This window comes from Hetaerina americana, unplaced genomic scaffold, assembly GCF_022747635.1.
Source record: "Hetaerina americana unplaced genomic scaffold, ioHetAmer1.1.p SCAF_11, whole genome shotgun sequence".
In the NCBI taxonomy this organism is placed as follows: Eukaryota; Metazoa; Arthropoda; class Insecta; order Odonata; family Calopterygidae; genus Hetaerina; species Hetaerina americana.
The window spans coordinates 27,700,405-27,721,164 of NW_027286181.1; the positions used below are offsets into that span (position 1 = coordinate 27,700,405).

At 40.2% G+C, this 20,760-nt stretch overlaps 1 protein-coding gene across 4 annotated transcripts in view; it reads left to right on the forward strand.

The window, feature by feature from the left end:
* Lmpt (four and a half LIM domains protein limpet) overlaps nucleotides 1-20,760 on the forward strand; it is a 946,158-nt gene that overhangs the window by 449,185 nt on the left and 476,213 nt on the right. For 3 of the 4 annotated variants that reach the window (XM_071599517.1, XM_071599518.1, XM_071599516.1), the window contains 2 exons: nucleotides 7,862-8,075; nucleotides 20,523-20,627. In XM_071599517.1, coding sequence (XP_071455618.1) covers nucleotides 7,862-8,075; nucleotides 20,523-20,627 — 319 coding nt within the window. Of the gene's footprint in view, nucleotides 1-1,255; nucleotides 1,630-7,861; nucleotides 8,076-20,522; nucleotides 20,628-20,760 lie in introns of all 4 variants that reach the window. The other variant, XM_071599519.1, reaches the window with a different exon arrangement.

Genomic DNA, 20,760 nt, shown 5'->3' on the forward strand with positions numbered 1-20,760 from the left:
TCGGTGTTCTCTGTACGCTTTCTCGACATTGAGATAACGTAAAATTCAAAATATCCTGTTTCAATGCCATGAAATTTCAGGATGATTGCAATAAAAACTTTGTTTCAACTTTTTTAATTTATAAATGAAGTATATTTTTAAATTCTAAAATTTTCAGTTTTTTAAATTTAAATTTTATGAGCCAAGTTTTTATTTCTTTGATCGATATAACTATCAAACGGAAGCAAAGTGCGACCCATTTATTTAAGCTCGCCAATTATTTTTTGTAATCATTTGTGATTTTTCGTTTCTTTTCATGTTTTGAGTTAATAATCATTATGAGCTGCAGCCTTATTTTGGTATTTTATTGCATTATCATCAACATAAGTTTCAGCACCAGAAGGCTTAATTGGTATTTCACTCGGGTTTGAATAGGATTTATAGACTGAGAATTTAGTCTCTCAGACTGAATTTCAAAAGACTGCTTTCGAAAATATCCAACTAGAAATTAAGTGAAACTCGATTACATTTTTTTGTTTTCTCGCGTAAATTATTCAATGCATACAATATTTGTGTCAGCCTATATCTTTATATTTGTCATAACTCGTAAAAGAAGTTAGAAACCTTTGGAGAATGTAAGTTATTTTCGATTTCAGTGGTGAAATATTAAAAATGATAGAAAATATTAACATCTTTAGCGTACATGGAACATCCTTGATGATTATATTTTTGCTATGGAAGTGGCAAAATTATATTTTGCGTTTTTGGGTGGTCGGTGCCCTTGTATTTTCATATCAAATGGCTCAAAATATTTTCAGTGGAGACCTTTATTCTTCGCACTGGAATATTTGCAGGAGATTAACCCATTCTTATTTAACGACTTTCCAAAAAAAATTGCGACAGCCTATATTGGATTTCCTTCGAAAATATTGAGACGATTTCCAAGAGTGAATGGTTTTATGCGGAATTACTCAATAATGGCTCAGTAGTGGTATCTCCTGAGATTGTTGATTCGCTTGTGTTGTTGCTTTGACCTCGCTTTCCCCCGCCAATGATCGCTCTTTGCTTCCTTGTTGTGTTGGTGGTGATTTGCGAAAACAATTCGAGATTTTGTGCTCTCGAGAGAGATTTCGACTTCTGCTTCCTGACACACGGTCTCTCTCTCTCTCCTCTCTCTCCACATCCCTCTCACCCATATCCGATACTATTTCCCCTACCCCTGTCACCCCCTCCGCACTCCTTTTTGGGCTCGTATCCCGGGCGCTGCATTTTCCAGGATGACCCTCCACCCGCAGGCACGTCTTCCCTTCACCGAAGACACTCGACTTCGGCGGCGGGCAGCGGACAAAGGCTTGCCCGGTCGAGGACAGCCGCCCATCGGACGCCGTCGACGTCAACCATGCTGGAGAGGACCAAAGTGTCCCCGCACATCGGGGGTGGCGGGACGGGCGGAGGGGGTGGCGGGGGCGGAGGAGGCGGGTCCTCCTCCGTCTCCAACCTGACCCCCGTGCCAAACCCCACTTGTCCCCTGGTCAGCGGGCTTGACCTATCTTTGGTTCCATGGCCGGGAATGAGATACGCTTGTATACGCGTCCTGCATTTGTACTGCAAGGTGTTCAACCAGCAAGAACTGTACGAGTTGATAATTAGGTAAAAAAAATGAAGGCGAGGGAATGTGCACGTTGTTGGTTGCTTTGTTTACGCTTGTGCATCTTGCGGTTAGTGATTGCGGGATACGTGACTTCGGCATATTTATTCGGTGATGTATTGTGAACCGCAAGGAGATATCAAAGGAGGAAATTCCTACGTGACAGGACATGCATATGAATTCTCTTCTTTGAGTGGGAACCTGAGCTGATGAATCTAAATATTCCGCTCCTCATATTCATTTGTATCCGTTATTCCTATCGTAATTTGATATCAGTTTGCAAAGCCCTTTTCAACAATCCCTATTTGCACCAATCTGCTCTTATTATTAATTCTTAATAACCTGAATGTTTGTTGGATACCTTATTAAGCGTTTTAACGCCCTTTTGTTTAATATTTCTGGTAAGATATGACCTAATGGTGAGTGATAATGCGTTGTTTGAGTTATTGGTGGGAAAATGACTCGGGTGAAGGACTTTTTGTTGATTTTTGGAGATGTTCATCCTTATTAGCGGATGAATTAATCGGTACCTTTTAAAAATATCCTTGTGAATAAGTAGAAAGATATGCTGTTGTACGAGGCGTAAAACTGAGACGATAAGGAAAAACTTATCTAAAAAGTGTGATGCCGTCGTTGTTGGCATTACTTAGATGGAATTTTACAGGAGAAAACACGGGGTTAACTTAATTTTGAAACAATTTTGGGAGAAGCTCCTCAACGTAATGTCTATAGGGTTCTTTATACCTGCCCCATGAGTGCACGCACCCTCAATTACGAATGGTATGAACTTTAAAGGTATGCGGCATTGCCTCGTAAAGAAGGGGGTTGCGAATTGCTTAATTTAGTCGAGTCTTCAACCCCCATTCCCCGCCCACCTCTTTAGTGCGTAACTAAGGGCATTTGAGCGTTTCAGCGTCGAGGAAGAAGTGAGAGGCTGCTAAATTGGATATTTTCCTTCAATCCTCATCCCTATAGGATGAGTAAAACAGTGTGTCAGTGCATTTTACACCGACGGCAATGATAATGTAAGACCGTTGAGCCTTCCTGGGGCACTGCAACATCAGATGAGTACGCCTGCGAAAGTTGATGAATTATTCTATGCATGATTGATTAATTTTTAAACAAGGAAAATTTTTCTTAAAAAATGAAAGTCGTAAAAAAAATGTAATGAGGCTCAAAAAGCTGAGTCAACTGCGAGGAGATGGTTGGGGAGGATTATTTTTCAATACGAAATGTAAGCAAAGTTTTTCTTTGCTTTTCAACTCAACCTCAACTCAACGGAACGTAAATTTTCCGAGTAATCGGGAAACAGCAGTTTTTACAAAACTTGGTCTTTACCATTGGCTTGATATTTACACTGGAAGTCCATGTACCCGATGCGTATGAATAATTGCATTACTATAATTTTTTATTGAAATAAAGGTGTACAACCTCTTGTTTCCAGGTCTGATGTATTTGAATCGTAAGTATTTTGTACAAGATTTTCATGAATGCTTTTTTATAATCCTCCGTCGCCTGTTGGGTATTCGTTTTGAGCCATCGCATGTACCCTTTGGAAAATTAGTTTCGCCACGGTGGACTGAGTGGGATTCGCTGGCCCCGGTGGCGGCGGAGTAGCGTCCTCGTCTGCCAACCCAGAGATCGCAGAGTTCGATTCCCGCCTAGGTGGTTTTTCCTCCACCTAGGGCTTGGGTTTACGCAATTGCCAAATTTTTATATCAATGTTCTTAGTCCGATGTAAAGGTCGGAAGTTTTAGACTAATGCAAAATAAATAAATGGATAGAACGAAAATAGCCATTCGATGGTGATTTTTTTTATTCTTTCGGCCAAGTGTTTTTTTTTTGTTTGACCAATCGCCGTTCCTCACTTGTCTACCTATCTCGTACTTAGTCCCTTTCCGTCCTTCCCTTCATATCTTCATTTTTTGTGTCACAGCCCGAATTTCGTCGTCTGAGATCTGGGGGCGGAAAGTGACACAAAGGAACGTGACGAAAGAGAATTTTGTCTGGGGGGGGTCCTTCTCCCGAGGTCGTAAAGGGATCGCACCCTTTTCTCTTCGTTAGGAGAAGGGAAAAGGGTGCGATTTGTGTCAATGGGATGGAAGAGAAAAAGGTGGGGGTGGTCTAGATTGAGTGCAAGTCGTCGTGTTCGGTCGTCGGGAACCGTACTTTCCCCACCCCCACGCTCTTTTTCCCACCCCCACGCTCTTTTTCCCACCCCATCTTCCCCCTTCTCCACCCTCTCCTTAAGGATACATCTCCGGTTTATCTCCTCTTCGCAGATTCCCATCTGACTCCGGCAGAGGTCCTTATTTCACCTTCCGCTCCCCTCCATCCCTCCTCTTCGTCCCCTCCCTCTCCCCCACCCCCCGCACCCCCCTTCCCCCGGACAGAAGAGGAAGTGACGTAACTTTTACGATACCATCTCTCATCCGTTTTATTCTCCTCCCCGCCTATCTTTGCCTCGGGCGTGTGAAGTCCCTTCCCCGTCTGACACCTTCACCCCTTTACGGCTATTTTTCGCCTCCAGCCCCTTCGATGGGTAGAGGGCAGGAAGGCAGCCGTATCATTTGTTTCCCCTAATTGAACCGATTTTTATGTCGGGCACGTTCTCCACCGCTCCCGTATTGTGACGATATGTTCGATAATTCATCCTTCCGGAGGACTGCTGGTTGGTTCCTTCGTTTGTGGCTTTTATTTTCACCACCGCTCTCCGTAAATTGTTCCCGTTGAAATCACATTGCTCGAAGAATAGGTGGCCCGACGTGCTATTGGTACCATCCTCATCCATCAATGCCAGCCAGCGAATTGGTTTTTCTCCTCTTCGGTTCGTTTTCTTTCTATTATGATCGAATTTGATAGAAGTCGGGGGGTGTATGATCGCTCACGTATCTTCCGAGGTCTTACACTACATAGTATCCGATCCCATTAGTCCGTCATGGCCCTATTCTATCAGGGTCGTACTCAAATGCTGATGCGTTCATCCGGTATACCTTTATCTCTCAGGTTCACGTACCTATAGAAGTTGGACCCTGTTTACGTACATAGGATAATTCGTCCGCTATAACTTAATCAGGTAGATAAGTATACACAATTGCCATCGGCTACAGTTCGTGCTCAGTTTACATGTCCCGCTCTCTTTAATTGTGGAAATAAAACCAAGTGTTTTCCAGCAAGACTGGCGTCGGCAATAGGGTGACCCAGGATTGGGGAAAATTCTGTCAAATGAGAACCGTCACCAGCGCCGTGATTATCAGATTACGGGTCCGCCATTTCCCCTTGTTAGATGTATCCTCGGGGTACAGGGAACGTGGCCTGTTGCGTATAATTGATAAATCAACGTGGGTACTAGAATGTTTTGTCTTCTCGTACGGCGTCCGCCTACGTAATTTTTTTATGAATGACAATATCCCGCCCGTTTATTTAAGCAGATGCCGGATCATTTGCGTGGACTCCGTAACCACGCGGAGGTTGAAATGGGAGAGTAGTCTCAGTCCAGTTATTCAAGCTATTGTACACGCTCTTACATAACCTGCAATTACCTCATTAAACTCCCTTCAATTTCGCAAGTGTTTGGCAGCTTCCCTGAAAATGGTACATCAGTTGGATTGCGCCAAGAGGTCGGGAACAAGGAATTGGTTTCGGATGGGGGCGGGAAAATTCCGATGGCCGTATAAGTTTTCAAATAAATTTATATTCGTGACTGCCTTAACAACAGGGAATGATGGTCGTTTTGTCATATAGACATGAGAATAGTCCCCAGATTTTCAGTTGGATAGTTAATCACCGTTTCTTAAATGGTATCCTATTAGTGTAATAGTATATAATCACCTTTTTATCGACTTAAAGGTTTACGCTAATTACTCACACCTGTACACACTATTTACTCATCCCGTCAAGCAGATATTTGTTCCGTCCATGAATTAATCAAGCGTTACAATATGATGTCATTGAGTATCATATTTTTGTTAATTTTATAATCGGCAGAAGCTCTCCAATTGTGGCAATGATTCCAGTTTGAGAATTATATTAAGAATTTAGACTATTCGTTACGACGGGAAGATTATAAGTTAGCATAAAGAAATGACACGCTTCTACTTGGTTCCATGAAGTTATGAAATGCGCAGTTTATTAAAATTAATGGTAAAATGCCATAAATTTATCGATTAAATTTGAAAGAGTTCGTGTTCATCAGCTATCGTCTTACAATAATGCCTTTCGTGTATGCCATTTTTGGAATCTTTACCTTGTTTTTATTTAGCTTTGGAATGTTCTGTTCAGTGCAAATGGCCTTTCATGGCCCAGACGATAAGTTTCGGATGGTATGCATTGGTTCCGGAAGTATTCTTTGGGAGATCATTGTTAAGGAAGGGTAGTTTGGCTCCGAGAGAGAGAGCTGCGCCGTTTTTTCTAGGATATGCCCTTGGTGGAAGGGCGTTTCCTCTGTACTGATTTCCGGAGGTAGTAAATCCATTCTTGGCTAGCACTAACGCTCAGTTTTATCGCTGGTTCTGGATGGTGTTCCGACGAGCTGTAAACGTGTTCCCTTCAACCCTTGAGGATTTTTAACCGAATTATTTTCCGAATCCGCGCCAAAATTTAAGGTGACGGGTGTTTGAAAGGTCGCTCATTCGCCTTTGAGGAAGACTTGACGATGTTCAGAAACAAAAATTAACGATCAGTTTCGGACTGCTTGCTTGCCATGCTCTTTACTCTTCAATCGAAATTGATGGGATCATACTCCCATAAGCTCTCATTGAGTTGATTTTATGTCTTTCAGAAAACCACTAGTGATGGAGCGTGTGTTGGAACAGAGGGTTTTCGTTCGCAAGGATCTTTTGCTTTTGGAGTTTCAAACATCCGGGAAATATTACCTATCCCATTATTTTCTAATAATTTTTACATTTATAAAATTGAAACTTACCTCGACACATGATAGACATTTTATAAATATATCTCGATATAATTCTTTTCCTTCGTCTTCCTCAACACGTCCTGTTCATGTAGTTTAAAGGTTTCACATAACCCTTAAAATAGTGCGTTAATCAAGTTTAAAAAAAAATAGTTGGTGTGAATGCCAGACACATTGCACATCAGTGAATTCATGAGGCATTACGTATGGGATTTGCGGAGAGATGACTTTAGTGCTCACGTTAATTCTGCCTTTAGAACAATAATTTATCATGTCTTTTAAATCCAAACTGGTACGTGCTGTCGCCATGTTATCCTTTTTCTAAGCATTCATTCAACTCATGTTATTTTAACGATAGAACATTTAGGTTACATTTGCAATTGTACAGTTAACTGTCAACAAATTTAAAAATGCTCTCAATGTTTTAAATTTTATAGTTTGTGGTTCTTTTATGAATTATTCAATGGTGGAATTCTAATTTTATGTACTTTAGGGATGCAGTTGTAATTGGGTACCTGGTTCATGTAATCATGTGCTATAATGCCTATCAAATACAGTAATCATTATTCAGTGATTAACAATTTTTGGCGATTATAAATGCCGAAATTTTGTAAGGAGTCATATTTCAGTGAAAAAATGTTAACTGTCCAGTCTACGCATAATATTTATCCTGGTGACGAGGCATAGATAAGGAGCAGTCTTATTCCTTTGGGTTCCAGCCAGCTGATGTAAAAACACTCATGTCTAAGCCATGGACCGATTTCTGTTCCCTAGATTTCCCTAAGCATTTTCCCTTGTGTAAGGACCATCCAATGCACGACTCCAAATAAACGTGAAAGGAAATATACGTATGTTCTTCTATATTCGATGAATATTATCTCTAATTTTCTTTGCCAATAAAAGTGTAACCGACTGAATATATTTTTGGATATTCCTCTAACCTATTGTGTATTTATGTTTTTAGCAATAGAGCAGCTATATTTTATGGTTTATGTATGTTATTATTCGATCACATGCTCTTCGATGCATCGTAATGAAATTCTCGACGTCGGGTTGATTCACGTAGCCATTTTGTGATGGCCAAATAAATAATTCCTTCGATATTTATTTATATGTACTGTATGTATACGTATTTATTTCTATGCATGTATTTATATTTCATTCATTCTCGTGATCATGTCTTCATGATGAACTGTTGCTCGTTATGTGGGGGTATTTGTGGACCTCGACCCTTGCAGTCCCGAATCTGGGGCGGAATCGATTTCAGTCGATGAGAAAGGACCTCCTAATTGACAGCATTCTCATTCTTCGTCCTCCCGCAGGAAAACCTGTGCGAGCTGCAAGTGTCCGAGGGAAGCCCACGACGTCTACCACGAAGAATGGGTGAACGTTCGGGAGAGGCTGGGGCTCCGCAAGGAAGATGGGGGCGAGGGCGGGGGGTCAGGGGCAGGCGGCCGCAGGCAGAGGACGCCATCCAGGGAGCGGTCCATGAACCAAGGGTACTCGTGGGTACCACCAGGACTACCTCCTGACAAGGCAAGTGTTCGTATTTCTACACACCCCTCGGTTTTTTTTCTGGTCAACGTTTCCTTTTATTTTCTACTCCTGATGAACTTTGTCCGGAACTCAAGCTAAGTGGAAAACAAGACGAGGAAGTACTGTGTATAGTAATGGAAGAGAGAGGGTTATTGGAGAAATAAAAATTCATCGTATCTAGATTTTATTAATACTGAATCAGCATTTGGTTTTGTACGGCGCGGAAGCAAAATAATAGGCGTAGTTAGGAGGCTTTTGATGTGTGAATTTGGAGAAGGAAATAAAAGGTGAAATAGACAGAAAATAAACACAAGCGAGAAAGTACTTGGTATCGTGAGGGAGGAGAAGGGATTCGTGGGAGAAATCCAAAGGAGACAGGAAAGATGGAAGCAGAGAATTTTGATTGACAATGTGATGTTGAAGACGGTCATAGAGGGGAGAACGTTAAGCAAACGAAGGTGGGGTAGGGATAGGATAGGCATGTTAGACGAAATGAAAGTGGGAATGTAACAGTTTAATGTAGTGTGGGGTGTCAGGTTGTGCCAGATTAAGGAATGTAGCGGCGTAAAATTTTGCCCTGAAATTCAAAATTTCCCTGAAACGGCAGACTAACATTTTTACTATAGCATTACTTAGTTGGTCGACGGTATTGTAAATTTGTATCGGCCACGCAATTGGAATATCTATGATAATTGTAGATCGTGGTATCAATTTAGCTCGTGATGATTTTTTTTTATTGGGCGGGAATATACGTATCATCTCTACTCATTATACTGATAAACTGATTCTCTTGTAAAATTTTAACTGCATGCCTATAAAAATCTACTTCATGCTGACCAGTTAGATATACATTGTTTGTTCTTAACTATTGCCCAATGGTACAAAATAATTTAGCCTTGGGGCCGAGTACAGGTCTGTGTATAAACTAAACTCTTGAAACGCTCCTTTACACTAAGCCCTGACTTTAGCAAGAACCTTCTTCAAAATATAATAAACGTTTCGAGTGGTAATGGTAGTTATTGTTTGCTAGAAATACGAATCGATTGAGTTGTGAAAATCTCATTTCTCAGACGTTGCAATCTATTTTCATTTAAAATCTCTAAGTCACTTTAGCATGTCTCTTTCATTTTTGTTTGAAATATGACACCTGTAGAATCGGGGATGGAGGTAGGGTGGCCCACCATGATGACCTCCTTGCTTTTTCTCCGTTGAGAGAGCATGTCAAGAGTCTGTGACCCCGGCGTCGGATTGCTTCTCCTCGTCTGTCACATCCTCCCTCCCCCCAGCCTACCCTCCTCTCATTTAGCGTCACTGGGTACTTGGGTAATGTGAAACAGTGGATAGAAGCAAGTGAAGGTGAAGTCACTGATCGTAGTCGGTGCCCAATAAAAGACCCGAATTGCAAGCAGAAATATGACGGAATAATTGGTCCCAATAAATAAACGTAAGCGCGCACACACACAGATAAAACACAGTTAACCGCTGTAGAGTAGTCATTCATGCTCGAGAAATATTGTCAGATAGCCTTGATAGCCATTTCATTAAGTGAGGTTTACACTTCACTAATAGTTCGACAGCAAAGCTAATCCTTAATAGGTTCGAAGGACAGAAGAGAAAGACCTTTATTTCAGCATCAGTAACGTAACCAACCAGCTAGGTCTAGCCCAGGATAGGCCGAGCCCACCCTCTCATGTTTGGTTGGCTATATTTTTCTATCAGTATTGTATTTTAGAATGTAATAGATGATTGATATGAATACGTCATAAATTTCGCTCAATATTGTGTTGAATTTTCCGTACGAATCGAGCACTCGTCACAATTTAATAACTGATAAATGATGCACGCCGTTGCGTGACTGCTAGATTTACTATGTCCCGTATTTCCAGCATTGAAGGGTATTACCGTATTAAGTGCAACGTTATTAGGTTTGTCTGCGCCACAAAAAAGCTTCAAATGCGAATTACTCTTGATTTCACACATATTGTTAAATGTCATCGCAAGGAAAATACCGTACTTTGATATATTTTCGCTGCAATGGGAATTTTAGCGGAAGAAGTTCGACCAAAGTCAAGCGAAAAATAGCTAAAACTAAGAAGGCGTTCGTGAAGAGGAGGAAACTACTACTACTACTACTGTATATTCAAAGAATCTGAGGTTGAAAAACAAGAAAGCAATTCATCAAAACGTTCGTATGGAACACTGCTCTACGGATGTGGGTATTAGTAATTGGAAAAGAGGAAGAGCGAGGAATATAGGCCTTTGAAAAATGATTCTGGAGGAGAATGGTGAAGATCAAATAAACAGACAACGTGAGGAACGAGGAAGTTGAAGGAGAGGAAAAGGGCTATATGGAGAACAAAGCAAACGGCACGGCAAAGGAGAACTAGATGGATTGGACACACCTTGTGGGACAATGGATTAGTTGGAAACATAATAGAAGGGAAAATTCAAGAGAAGATCCCACGAGGAAGACCAAGATACATATTACGAGGGTAGGCTGAAAACTCGAATTTTTAACTGCTGAAAAAGTGACTCCTACTGAGATTCATGTTCGTTTAAAGGCTGTTAATGGTGACGATGATGTCGATATGTCTACTTTAAGTCGATGGGTAGTAAAATTTCGTGGTTGCGAGCCTGGAAAAGTCATAATTTTTTATGAAACACGCAGCGGAAGTCCGATCGCTGCCACAGACGGTGAACATCGCAAACTCGTCAATGATTTGATTCCAAATGACCGGTGAATCACTCAAAAGCATATCGCAAACCATAATGGAATATCCAGGGAACGTGTCGGCTTCATTATTGACCAATTGGGATACCGTAAAATCTGTGCACCATGGGTACCACGCCGTCTCACAGACGATAACGAACAAAACCCTCCTTATTTGCCCCGATCTTGCGTCTTGATTTTTATTTTTTTCCTCAGCTCAAGAGACACCTCAAGGGTAATCATTACACCTCGGACGATGAGTTGAAGCCAAAAATTCGATAACAGCACACTGTTAAACTCGCGTTGAATTAGCACTAGAACACGCATCCATACTTCCGCTTCTCAAAATACACTGGATGAATGTAACGACCTCAAACCTGCGCATGCGTGTTGAGGGGGAATGTTACTTCCACATGCCACTAGGAGTGCTTCTGAAGGTCATTTTGTTTGTGGTCTACAAGCATTTGTGCATTAGTTTTCAGCCTACCCTCGTACATATAGTACATAGGAGACAACTTAAGAGGGATGTAAAACAGAGAAGCTGTCAGGGGGTGAGGGAATAAAGGCTGAATAGAGAAGGATCGACTGCAGTAAACCAGTCTTAGGATTGAAATACGGATAATGATGATGAGTATGCTTCTTGGCAAAACTGATGCGATTGCGTAATATTTTGTCTTGCCTCTTGCCCTTTAACGTGCCATCAGCGGTATGTTTGCCACATGTGTGTCATCTGTTTGCCATGCCAGGTTTTACCTGCGTAAGGGAAGGGCGGAATGCCAAGAGATATGTCGTTACTCAATATCAATTCCGAAATTTTACATCTGCTTCGCATTCGCACCAGGCCAATAAATGTGAATGTATTCGCATGTACTAGCGGAGAGCGCTGTGTGTGGATTATTTTGTTTGGCGAGGCATTGGACAGTTTGCTAATGGGTCAGAAAGCCTTGTGAAGATAATACTTTTTTCAGCTAATAGATGTTTCGTTGTTTTACATGTTAAAACGACTACGAAAAGACGATCGTTATGTTTGATTTCTTAGAATCGTTTCAATTTTTACCCACTCCAATTGATTGAACTATTTTGAGTTTTCCATCGTTTTTAAGGAAATCAGCGCTTCGTGTACAATTGGAATTTTGGATTACCTACTAGGAATAATGAATTTGTCAAATTAAGTGCCATTAGTTAAAACGAACTTGGAGTCTTAACAGAGAAGCATACATCCGCGAAATTGCTTTGGAATATCAATGCACAACCCTTTTTAACATGACTCGAAAATCATAACGATAATAAAAAATGAACGATCGAATCATCACGTGGGACTTATGATCGGTTCAAAAATAAAGCGTTTGATGGTATGTTCATTTAGTCACTGCTGACCATTTGGTCACGGACTGCAAACTAAGTATATACCCTAATGTGTTAGCATATGGATAATTCATAATAAAATAAAAAGAAATGCATACAGTCCTGAGCGGAAATATGGGATACGTGTTTGGCGTATTCTATTTCTGTCCATTTGATGGTGAACAAATTTAGCGTGGCAAGAATTTTGGCTATCTGTTAGTAAAAAAATGTAATGCTCATTGTGTTTTTCGGAAGCATTGTTCGGTATTCAATCACTGCCTCGTAAAGTTCGCAGATGTGGGAAGCCCCCGAAATGACGTTGTGACGAATTTGACGACGAGGTCTTTTGGCGGATAGCCAGCCTCTCAAATCGCAGTGAAATTTCAAGCCTACCCAAACAAAATTTTTGCGGCCCATGAACTCCCTTCAAATCAATTGTGTTTTTGAGTGGCACCTTAAATATTGTTATGCGTATTCCGAAGAAATTTTGAACTATACTCGTATCCTTTGCACAGAACCTTATCCGAGCCATTGGCTTCACCGCAGCGGTGCGATTTTTCGGATACCTGATCTTTCTGAAAGCGGAACAGGGAAAGGAGCTCTCCCTAAGCCTGCTGTTTGAAGTTCCCACCGTATAGGGTTCGGAATTAGGTGGGCTCTACCATAGCAGATCAAATCAATCTTCGAATTGATAACCGGTCTGCGTTTGAGGCTAGTCACATCGGTACTTCAATTCGATCTAGAATTACTGCGACTTTATTGGTGAACTGATTGACTAAAGGGGGATCGAGATGGTGCGGTGGCTAACACACTGGCTTCACACCCTGAGGGACCGGGTTCGAATCCCGGCGTTGACAGGTATTTTTCAGATGTGTCCCGATCTCTACTTGAGGTGCTTCGTGGAGGGCACTTTGAATGAGTACGCCGTCCGTCGGATGGGACGTCAAGCTGCGGACCCCTTGTTGACTTTCGTTCAGAGCATGCTAATGCCGATGCTGGGTTTCCCTCCACCCTTCATCCTTTCCTGTCCATCCCTATTGGCGCAAAATGACCTGAGCTGTCGATCGCCTCACATAAAAACTACTGCTACTGACAAAGGCAAAGATATTACTCTACAATTGGTGCTAGGGTTTTCGTGATCGTCCTTGTTGTTTACAATCCATTTAAAAAATGATAAACTTCCCTGTTTTTTGTTTGCAGCCCAATAAATATACAAATCTAACCAACTTCATTAGTTTCTTGCCTAATATACCCATTCCTACCTTCAAATGTTCCAAATACTCTTTAACCATTAACTTGGATAATAAGTTAAAAATCTTTGGCGGTATTCTAAAACTATATGTTAGCGTCTGTTCTGTTACTATCTCCCTGGTTCGCTTTCCTTTAGGCGTCTTATTCATTTATCCTTCCGTCGGATCCAATTTAACGAAATAATTTCATTGTCTTCATTTAATCTACTCCGTCGAACACCTACTTTAAAGCTGGAACCAAACAAATGCGTCCTGGCTATATGTTACGTTATCTTCAATTCAAATTATCGTCTTTGATGTGGCGTAAGGGTTTTCCTTCCCTTTCTTGAACCCCTATAGTGGCTCTGATCTACCCTCGTGAATTTTCAAACTATTTTTGTTCACTTTCTAAAATTGAAAGTAAAGTGATATATTAGTTATGGATATATTACGTCCTAGCATGTAGACATGGTATTCCACTGCCGAGTATGGTTTGATCGCGATGGATACTAATTTATAGTATGATCGTCGTGATATGTGATACGTGAGGGTGTAGACTTGGTATATTACATTTAATATGGAATGATTCAGAAATTTATAAGTATCAATATTAACTGTGATATATTTTATTTCCAAATCGTCAAGTATTATATGATAAAAAAGTAAATTTTGCCTTATTTCACTTAAAAAATTTCACTTTCTGTTCAGTGCGAAAACTAGCATTTTCGAAAGATGGTCGCTATTTTCATTTGGCGGGAAAATATTTCATGAGTTCAAAACTTCAAAATGCAAAATCCGGAAAGCCAACTGCGAATAATGTATGTGTTATTGCATTAATATGATCAGTCTTGAGTTATTTTATGATAGGATTGTCTTCAGATCTAGAATATATTTTACCTTTTCAAGTTTACGTTTTCCTTGGTATTGGTAGAGAGATTGGTCCGTAAGGGAACATGCGAGAGCGCCAAATTTAAGGAAGGCATGTGGAAAATTTAGAGCCCAGGAAGTCTTTATTCATTCTAATAAATCATCCCGACAGTCGATAAAACGTACGTCTCATCTCGTACTTCAGAGATGTCACGTTGAATTTTATTTTGGAAAATATGGAATAAGTGACCCTGAGACCGAGGAGTCGCCTTAAGTGGCCATCACCCAAAAGTAATCAGAGAGCGCGCCATCGTCTTGACAGGTGCCCTCCAACTCCTTGATCAGACCTCGCAGAGATTTCGTTCAGTTTTCGCGTGGAAAACGTGATCGAGGATGAAGTTGAAAAGTTGTCCGCGCCGTGATAAGACTTCCCAGCGGCAAACAAGCCGTAAAAAAAATTACCTACACACGGGTGGTAGGGTCCTAGAGACGAGAGCGACTTTGTGTGTTGATGGGTGTAATGGTGAAGTGCGTGGAGGTCTCGGAGGAGAGGGTTCGGCGGGGTGGGGGGAGGGTTTGGGGTTGTTTTCTTTTTTTTTGGCCGGGCGGGGGTGGGGGTCGGCAGGCGGGGGTTGAGTGTGGGAGTGAAAGGTCAGTGGGAAAAGTGTTGGGGAGGAAGGGGGGGAGGGAGGAGAAAAACACGAGACCGGGACCGTTCGGTCGGTGAGGGAAGGAAATGGGGGATTTTGCAAATGCACTTAAAGACCCGCGCCAATCACGTTTCACACTTAGTCGTCCGGGTGGCCCTTTGTTTTTATTGCCTCATTTTTACGCCCACTCCACCCCACCCCTCAAAAACTCCAATTCGCCCCTCTTTCCGGTTTAATGGGACCCATATTGGTTTTTCTCGGGTTTGAGCACTCGCTTTATTGAAAATCCTGCGGCGAATTGGGTCGTTGCACGAGTGAAGTGCCGTGTTCGCGTTTAAGTAAACGGCCGCCATTATTACGCTTTTTTTTTACTGTCTGCTCGAAGGCTGTTTTTCCTTTTTTGTTATACTTTCTTCAGTCTTCCCCGCCCCCTCCTCGTTCTTTGCCTTGAGGGAAGGGGTCTGTGAACGGGAAATTTGACTTGTGAAGTTCATTAATCGAAAATTAGAATCGGAAAATTATCAGACGGCATCACATTGGCATATTATTATTATTTTGTGGTATAGTGGGTCGCGGTAGTCCAGGGGTAGAGCGGTGGACTGCTGACCGGAGGGCCCGGGTCCGATTCCCTGGCAAGCCTCTCTGGGCATCTGCAGCTTCACCCAAACTGAATGATTTTTCGGGTACCAGATCTTCCTGGGAAACCGTAACCGCCGCAGGGAGAGGAACTGGCCCCCCTACCCTGATGTGTGAATTTCACACGCCGTCGGGCTTAGTACTGGGTGATCTCTACCATCACCTACTAAACCGACCTTCGGGTTGATTACTGTGTTCATGGTTTTTTTGTGGTTTACCGTTTAAAGTAGGTTCTGGATGAACACACCCCCTAACCACATTTCCAAGTCTTGGCTGTCAAGACACCCCCGGACACCCCAAACACACTACATTGAACTGTTCTTCAATGCCGCTCTTACTACCTTCCCCCCCTTCATTCCGTCCAGCATGCCTATTCTTTTCCTCCCACTACCTCGCTTGCCAAACCTTTCCCTTCCATTCTTATTTTATTATGATAATGGGGACGATTTTTTTTATTTACGGAGCTGAAAACGATTTTTTATTTTTAACGGACTTATATGCTTTTAATGTGTACGGTTTGACGAAATCCCTAAAGAACTGTACAGATTCCAGCATATCGCCTTCCCTTGTCATTCCCGAATATCTGTATTGTTAGCCATTGTTATTTTATTTCCATTGTATTACCATAGCTAATCCATTGAAACACAGGTCTACGCATTGTCATCATTGCAGGTTAGAGCATAAATGAATGTGAAGAATGACAGAAATAAAAGAAATTTGGCCTGTAACCTTGTGGGGAATATTAGAATCTCGTTAGAAAAAGGAAATAACCCAAGATAAAAAGTAATATCTGCAAGAGATAATGTGTTTATAAAGGTGATTAAAGGAGGAAGGCAGGCTATATACACCGTATACATCTTATGAGCCGTCATAATGAATCTATACGATGAATACTTGAAGATAAAATGAAAGGAAACGGGAAAAGAAGGCTTTAAAAATATTTTACGGAGAAGAGTAATTGGCGGAGAGGAATGCCTGCATTGGAGTGTGTATAGTTGGTTTACGACAGGACGAAATGGAGAGGGCTGCTGCCAAAGACAAGCCATAACCCTCCCTGTCTGTAAAGATAATAGTCTTCCAAGAACCAGTTCAAAAAGGATAATGTGAACAGCATGGCCGTTAGTACTTCCTGTGGTTAAATTTGTGATGGGGTACTCCACCCAACAACGATTGGAGTACCATTAATAGTGTTTCCTTCTGATTAAATAGGTTAAACGATTTCCAGCTAACATTTCTTCGCATGCTGACCCTCTTTAAGATATTACCCTTTGTGATTGTGATGTGATTTCCTTCGAAAATTTCCTAGGTCAAAGGATTTCCCCGCGAACAAGCTTGGCCTTGAGGAAACAATGTTGGTTTCATTTTTTTAGATTTTACCTGGTAATTCTAGATAAAACGACAGGTGGAATTTTGAATTTTCATTTTCTACATACATGTAAATTTAGCATTTAATGTGAAGGTGTTTCAACGGGTACCCACAAACACGACCTCGATGATTTAAAAAATATATCTTGTAAAACAACATTGAATGAATTGTTAAGCACTTCTCAGATTTCGCGACAAAATATTATGTTATTATGATTTATACACTACATTGAGTGAATATTAATCTACATTCTTCGAATCATTCGATACAATTTTAACGCGGATTTGATAGGCATGATATCGACGGTTTTCTCTGAAAACTTCACGTAGGAAAATTTTAGTGCCCATTTGAGTTCTTTCCGAGAGTCTACTTTGATATTCTCAGTATTGATTTAATGATTTGTTCATGCACGATAATAACAAAGGCTTCTAAAAATTATTTCCTGGTAGTTAAAAAGACAGCGTAGCCTTGGTGACGCTGGATCAATGCTTTTTAAGCACTCGACTCCTCTCGAATCTGTATTAAGATATTTTTCCACGAAGATTGCAGTGACGTGTTAATCAGCTTCTATTCTCGATATCTATTTGGAAGTCTCCTCGGAAACTTATTTTTCCGCATGTTACATCGGTGACATAACTTGGAGCTTGATAATTAAAAATATGTAACTTCAGTATGTCCGCCAGTCGTGGAAATGGGGGGATTTCGATTAACGGGGAAGAACCCGGAAAAGTTATAGAATAATCCCGGATATGAGGAATATTGTCACTGTTGTGTATGTTTCAGATTTGCCTTGTTCCAAAAAATATTGTTCTTTCGACGTCAGTTTATTCTAAGTTGGCTTTAATGTGCCAGAAGCAGTGCGTGCATCATTTTACGCGTGGCATAAGTAATACATCTGGGACGGGCAAAGAAGCTTTCGCAAGGATGGAAATGATGACAGGGACGTTGAGTAAGGATGTGAAGAAAAGACTAGCAAACGCTATGACATGGAGTGTGGTGTCCTACACTCCCGAAAATTGGAAAGGATGATAAATTAAAGATAGACGGAAAGTAAAACGAACAAATAAATTCTAGGCATGCTAAAAGGCGATCAGAGGATTATTGGGAAAAATCCTGAGAAGATTGACACAGAGCATTCACACTCACCAACACATGCTATCACAGATGTACATACGTACACCAAAAACAACCTATGGGAAAAAAAGTTTAAAGCGCCGTAAGATGACTTGGGTCAAAAAACAAATAGGTGTAAGAGCAAACATATGCTGTTTTAATACAAAATATCCCCTTCAGCATGGTGAAAATCTTTGCCAAATGAAGGTTAAAGTGATGAGGGTGGGGGATTCCCACGAGGATGCTGGTATTGTGTTAATGGAAATAGGAGTATTGAAATTATTACTTTCATTTATTTTAAATCATAGTTAAATCGCTGGAGCTTGATTCGAAGTACAGATTTTTTCTGAATTTTGCTGTCATTAATTAATGAAAATAGGAAATTATTTAATTAAGAAGTCAGTTTTATCATCTTATAAACCAACCACCATTATCAACCCAAATGTCATTTTGATAGGTGAGGGTAGAGTTCACCTAGTATTAAGCTCAATGGCATGTAATGATTATCATGTTAAGTTATTTAGACATTTATTTGGTAGTAGTGCCCATCCGAAATGTACCTTAACCCATTGATTACTTAAAAAAACCAGGAAATCAAGAAAATCAGGTAAATGTTAGGTATTTATACACATCCAGAAAAATCTGGAAAACTAGTGGAAATTAATATTTAATCAGAGTTTTCATTGGCAGTTACCCAACATCCTCAAAATTTGTTGTATATTTTCAGTCCAATTATTCCCAATTGGACCAAAAATACATTTGACTGTCTAATCATAAAATCAAGATTTTCTTGGAATGTAAGAAATTTAATAATTACACTATTTGTCATAACATAGTTCACTGATGAATATAAGAAATAGGATTTGAGGTACTTAGATTTTAACATACCTGTATGTATATCTCCACAATATGTATAAAAAACGGAAGTAAGAAAGGCCCAAATAATTATAGGCTATTCAGTTTCATCAGTGGGATTTTAGGAAATATTATAAAGAATAGTGTGAAATATTAGATTGAAGGAGGAATAAGTGAATTTCAGGAAGAGTTTTTTGAATGGGACAGTCCCAATTAGTGACATATGAGGTGCTGCCAGTGGGTGGTGCAGGAAGGTTGAAAAAGGATTGAAGAAAATGTGACAGTGTACAGAGAACTGGTCACTGGTATTTGTGAAATCCTGAAGCATCTGCGTTCTGTTGTATATTACAGGAATAAAACTAGTTGTTTTTTAGAGTGAGGCTATATCTTTTTGCTATTTCAGTTACTGAAGTCAACTGTTATACAACTTAAGGACTGAAAAAGCTGTGGCATGTACTCAACTCTTTTTAAAATATACTTGAATGTGCAGAATGTATTGGAACATCAAATTTTGGAGGCATAGACATCTCCTTTAGGTATGGAGAAATGTACTCTCTTCTGTTTGTGGATGACCAGGTATTGATTACTCAATGCTGGAAGAATGCTGACATTCGTGATAAGAAAGTTATTGGAATCCTTCGAAGAAGTGGACATCAAGTAAAGGTGAAGAAAACTGAATATTTAGTGATAGGAGGTGGAAAAGATATTAATCTGCCCCAAGAAATCATGAAGGCAGAAAAAAGGTTTTAGTATTTAGGTTAAATTATTCATGAATCTGCCAGGCGCAAGGTATGTGGATGATGTAGAATACAGAGTAAGTCTTGAGGACTAATTAAATATATGTGGTTTTATGGAGAACAGCAATATCTGAGGCACTAAAGAAGGAAATTCTGTAAACAATGGTAGAAAACCCACTGTCCTATGGGGTGGAGAGCTGGACTGAGTGACCAAATGAAAATTAAAATGCAACCGTGTAGATGGAGTAGATAAAGACGGGCCAGTACGTTCAAGTTTCAAAGGAAAAAAACTGAAGGTATGAGACAAGTATGAAGAAGGTATGAAGAATCAGTATTCAACATAATCCAGAGAAGAACTCTCCATCGGTATGGTCATATTCAAAGAATGAATGAGGGAATGTGGCCAAGGACTCTATTTTTGAATGATCACCACCTGGAAGAAGAAAATATGGACTGCTTAGGAAAACAAGGAGATAAGAAATAGTCTAAATGATGAGAGATTGAAGAGGGAAATTGCAATGACTGAGAAGAATGTGAGATGAAAATAAAAATTAACCACTGAAAAGTAGAAAGAGCTTTAAAAGCTGAGGGCTTAGTGGATCTCAACACCTAGAGTATTTCCCAGTTACTATTATTTTATTCTTTAGCTTCAGTGATAAATCCATGAACTCAAATGTAATGAGTTTGTCAAATAAAAATATAAAATACAGTAAAAAGTTATGCATTGGGGAATGTTTAAACTATGTAAAATATTTAATTTAAATGTTTGAATTTCCCATTCTCCTAAGCTTTTAGAGCAATTAATGTGTGTCTTTGCTTAAATGTGCCCCTGATGTTAGCCTGTATTTAGCTCTGTACATTGCCTCATGTCGTATCTGATTAGATTACAAAAATATGTATAGATTTTTAAGTAATTTCTGTTGCTTTTCTCTCTTTAAAGGTTGAGGAGTACTTCAAGCAATTACCTCAAAATAAAATTCCAGCTTTGGGAACACCAGGTGAAAAGTACAGGGACCGGCAATTGATGACACAATTGCCAAAACAGGTGAGCTACATGATTTAAGCATTGATAAAAATGCAGGTACACATGTATTGTATTGAAATAACAATGTGTTTTTTTATGTAGACAAGAATGCTTTACGAGTGCATGCTTTCAAATTTACCTTTGAAATACATGA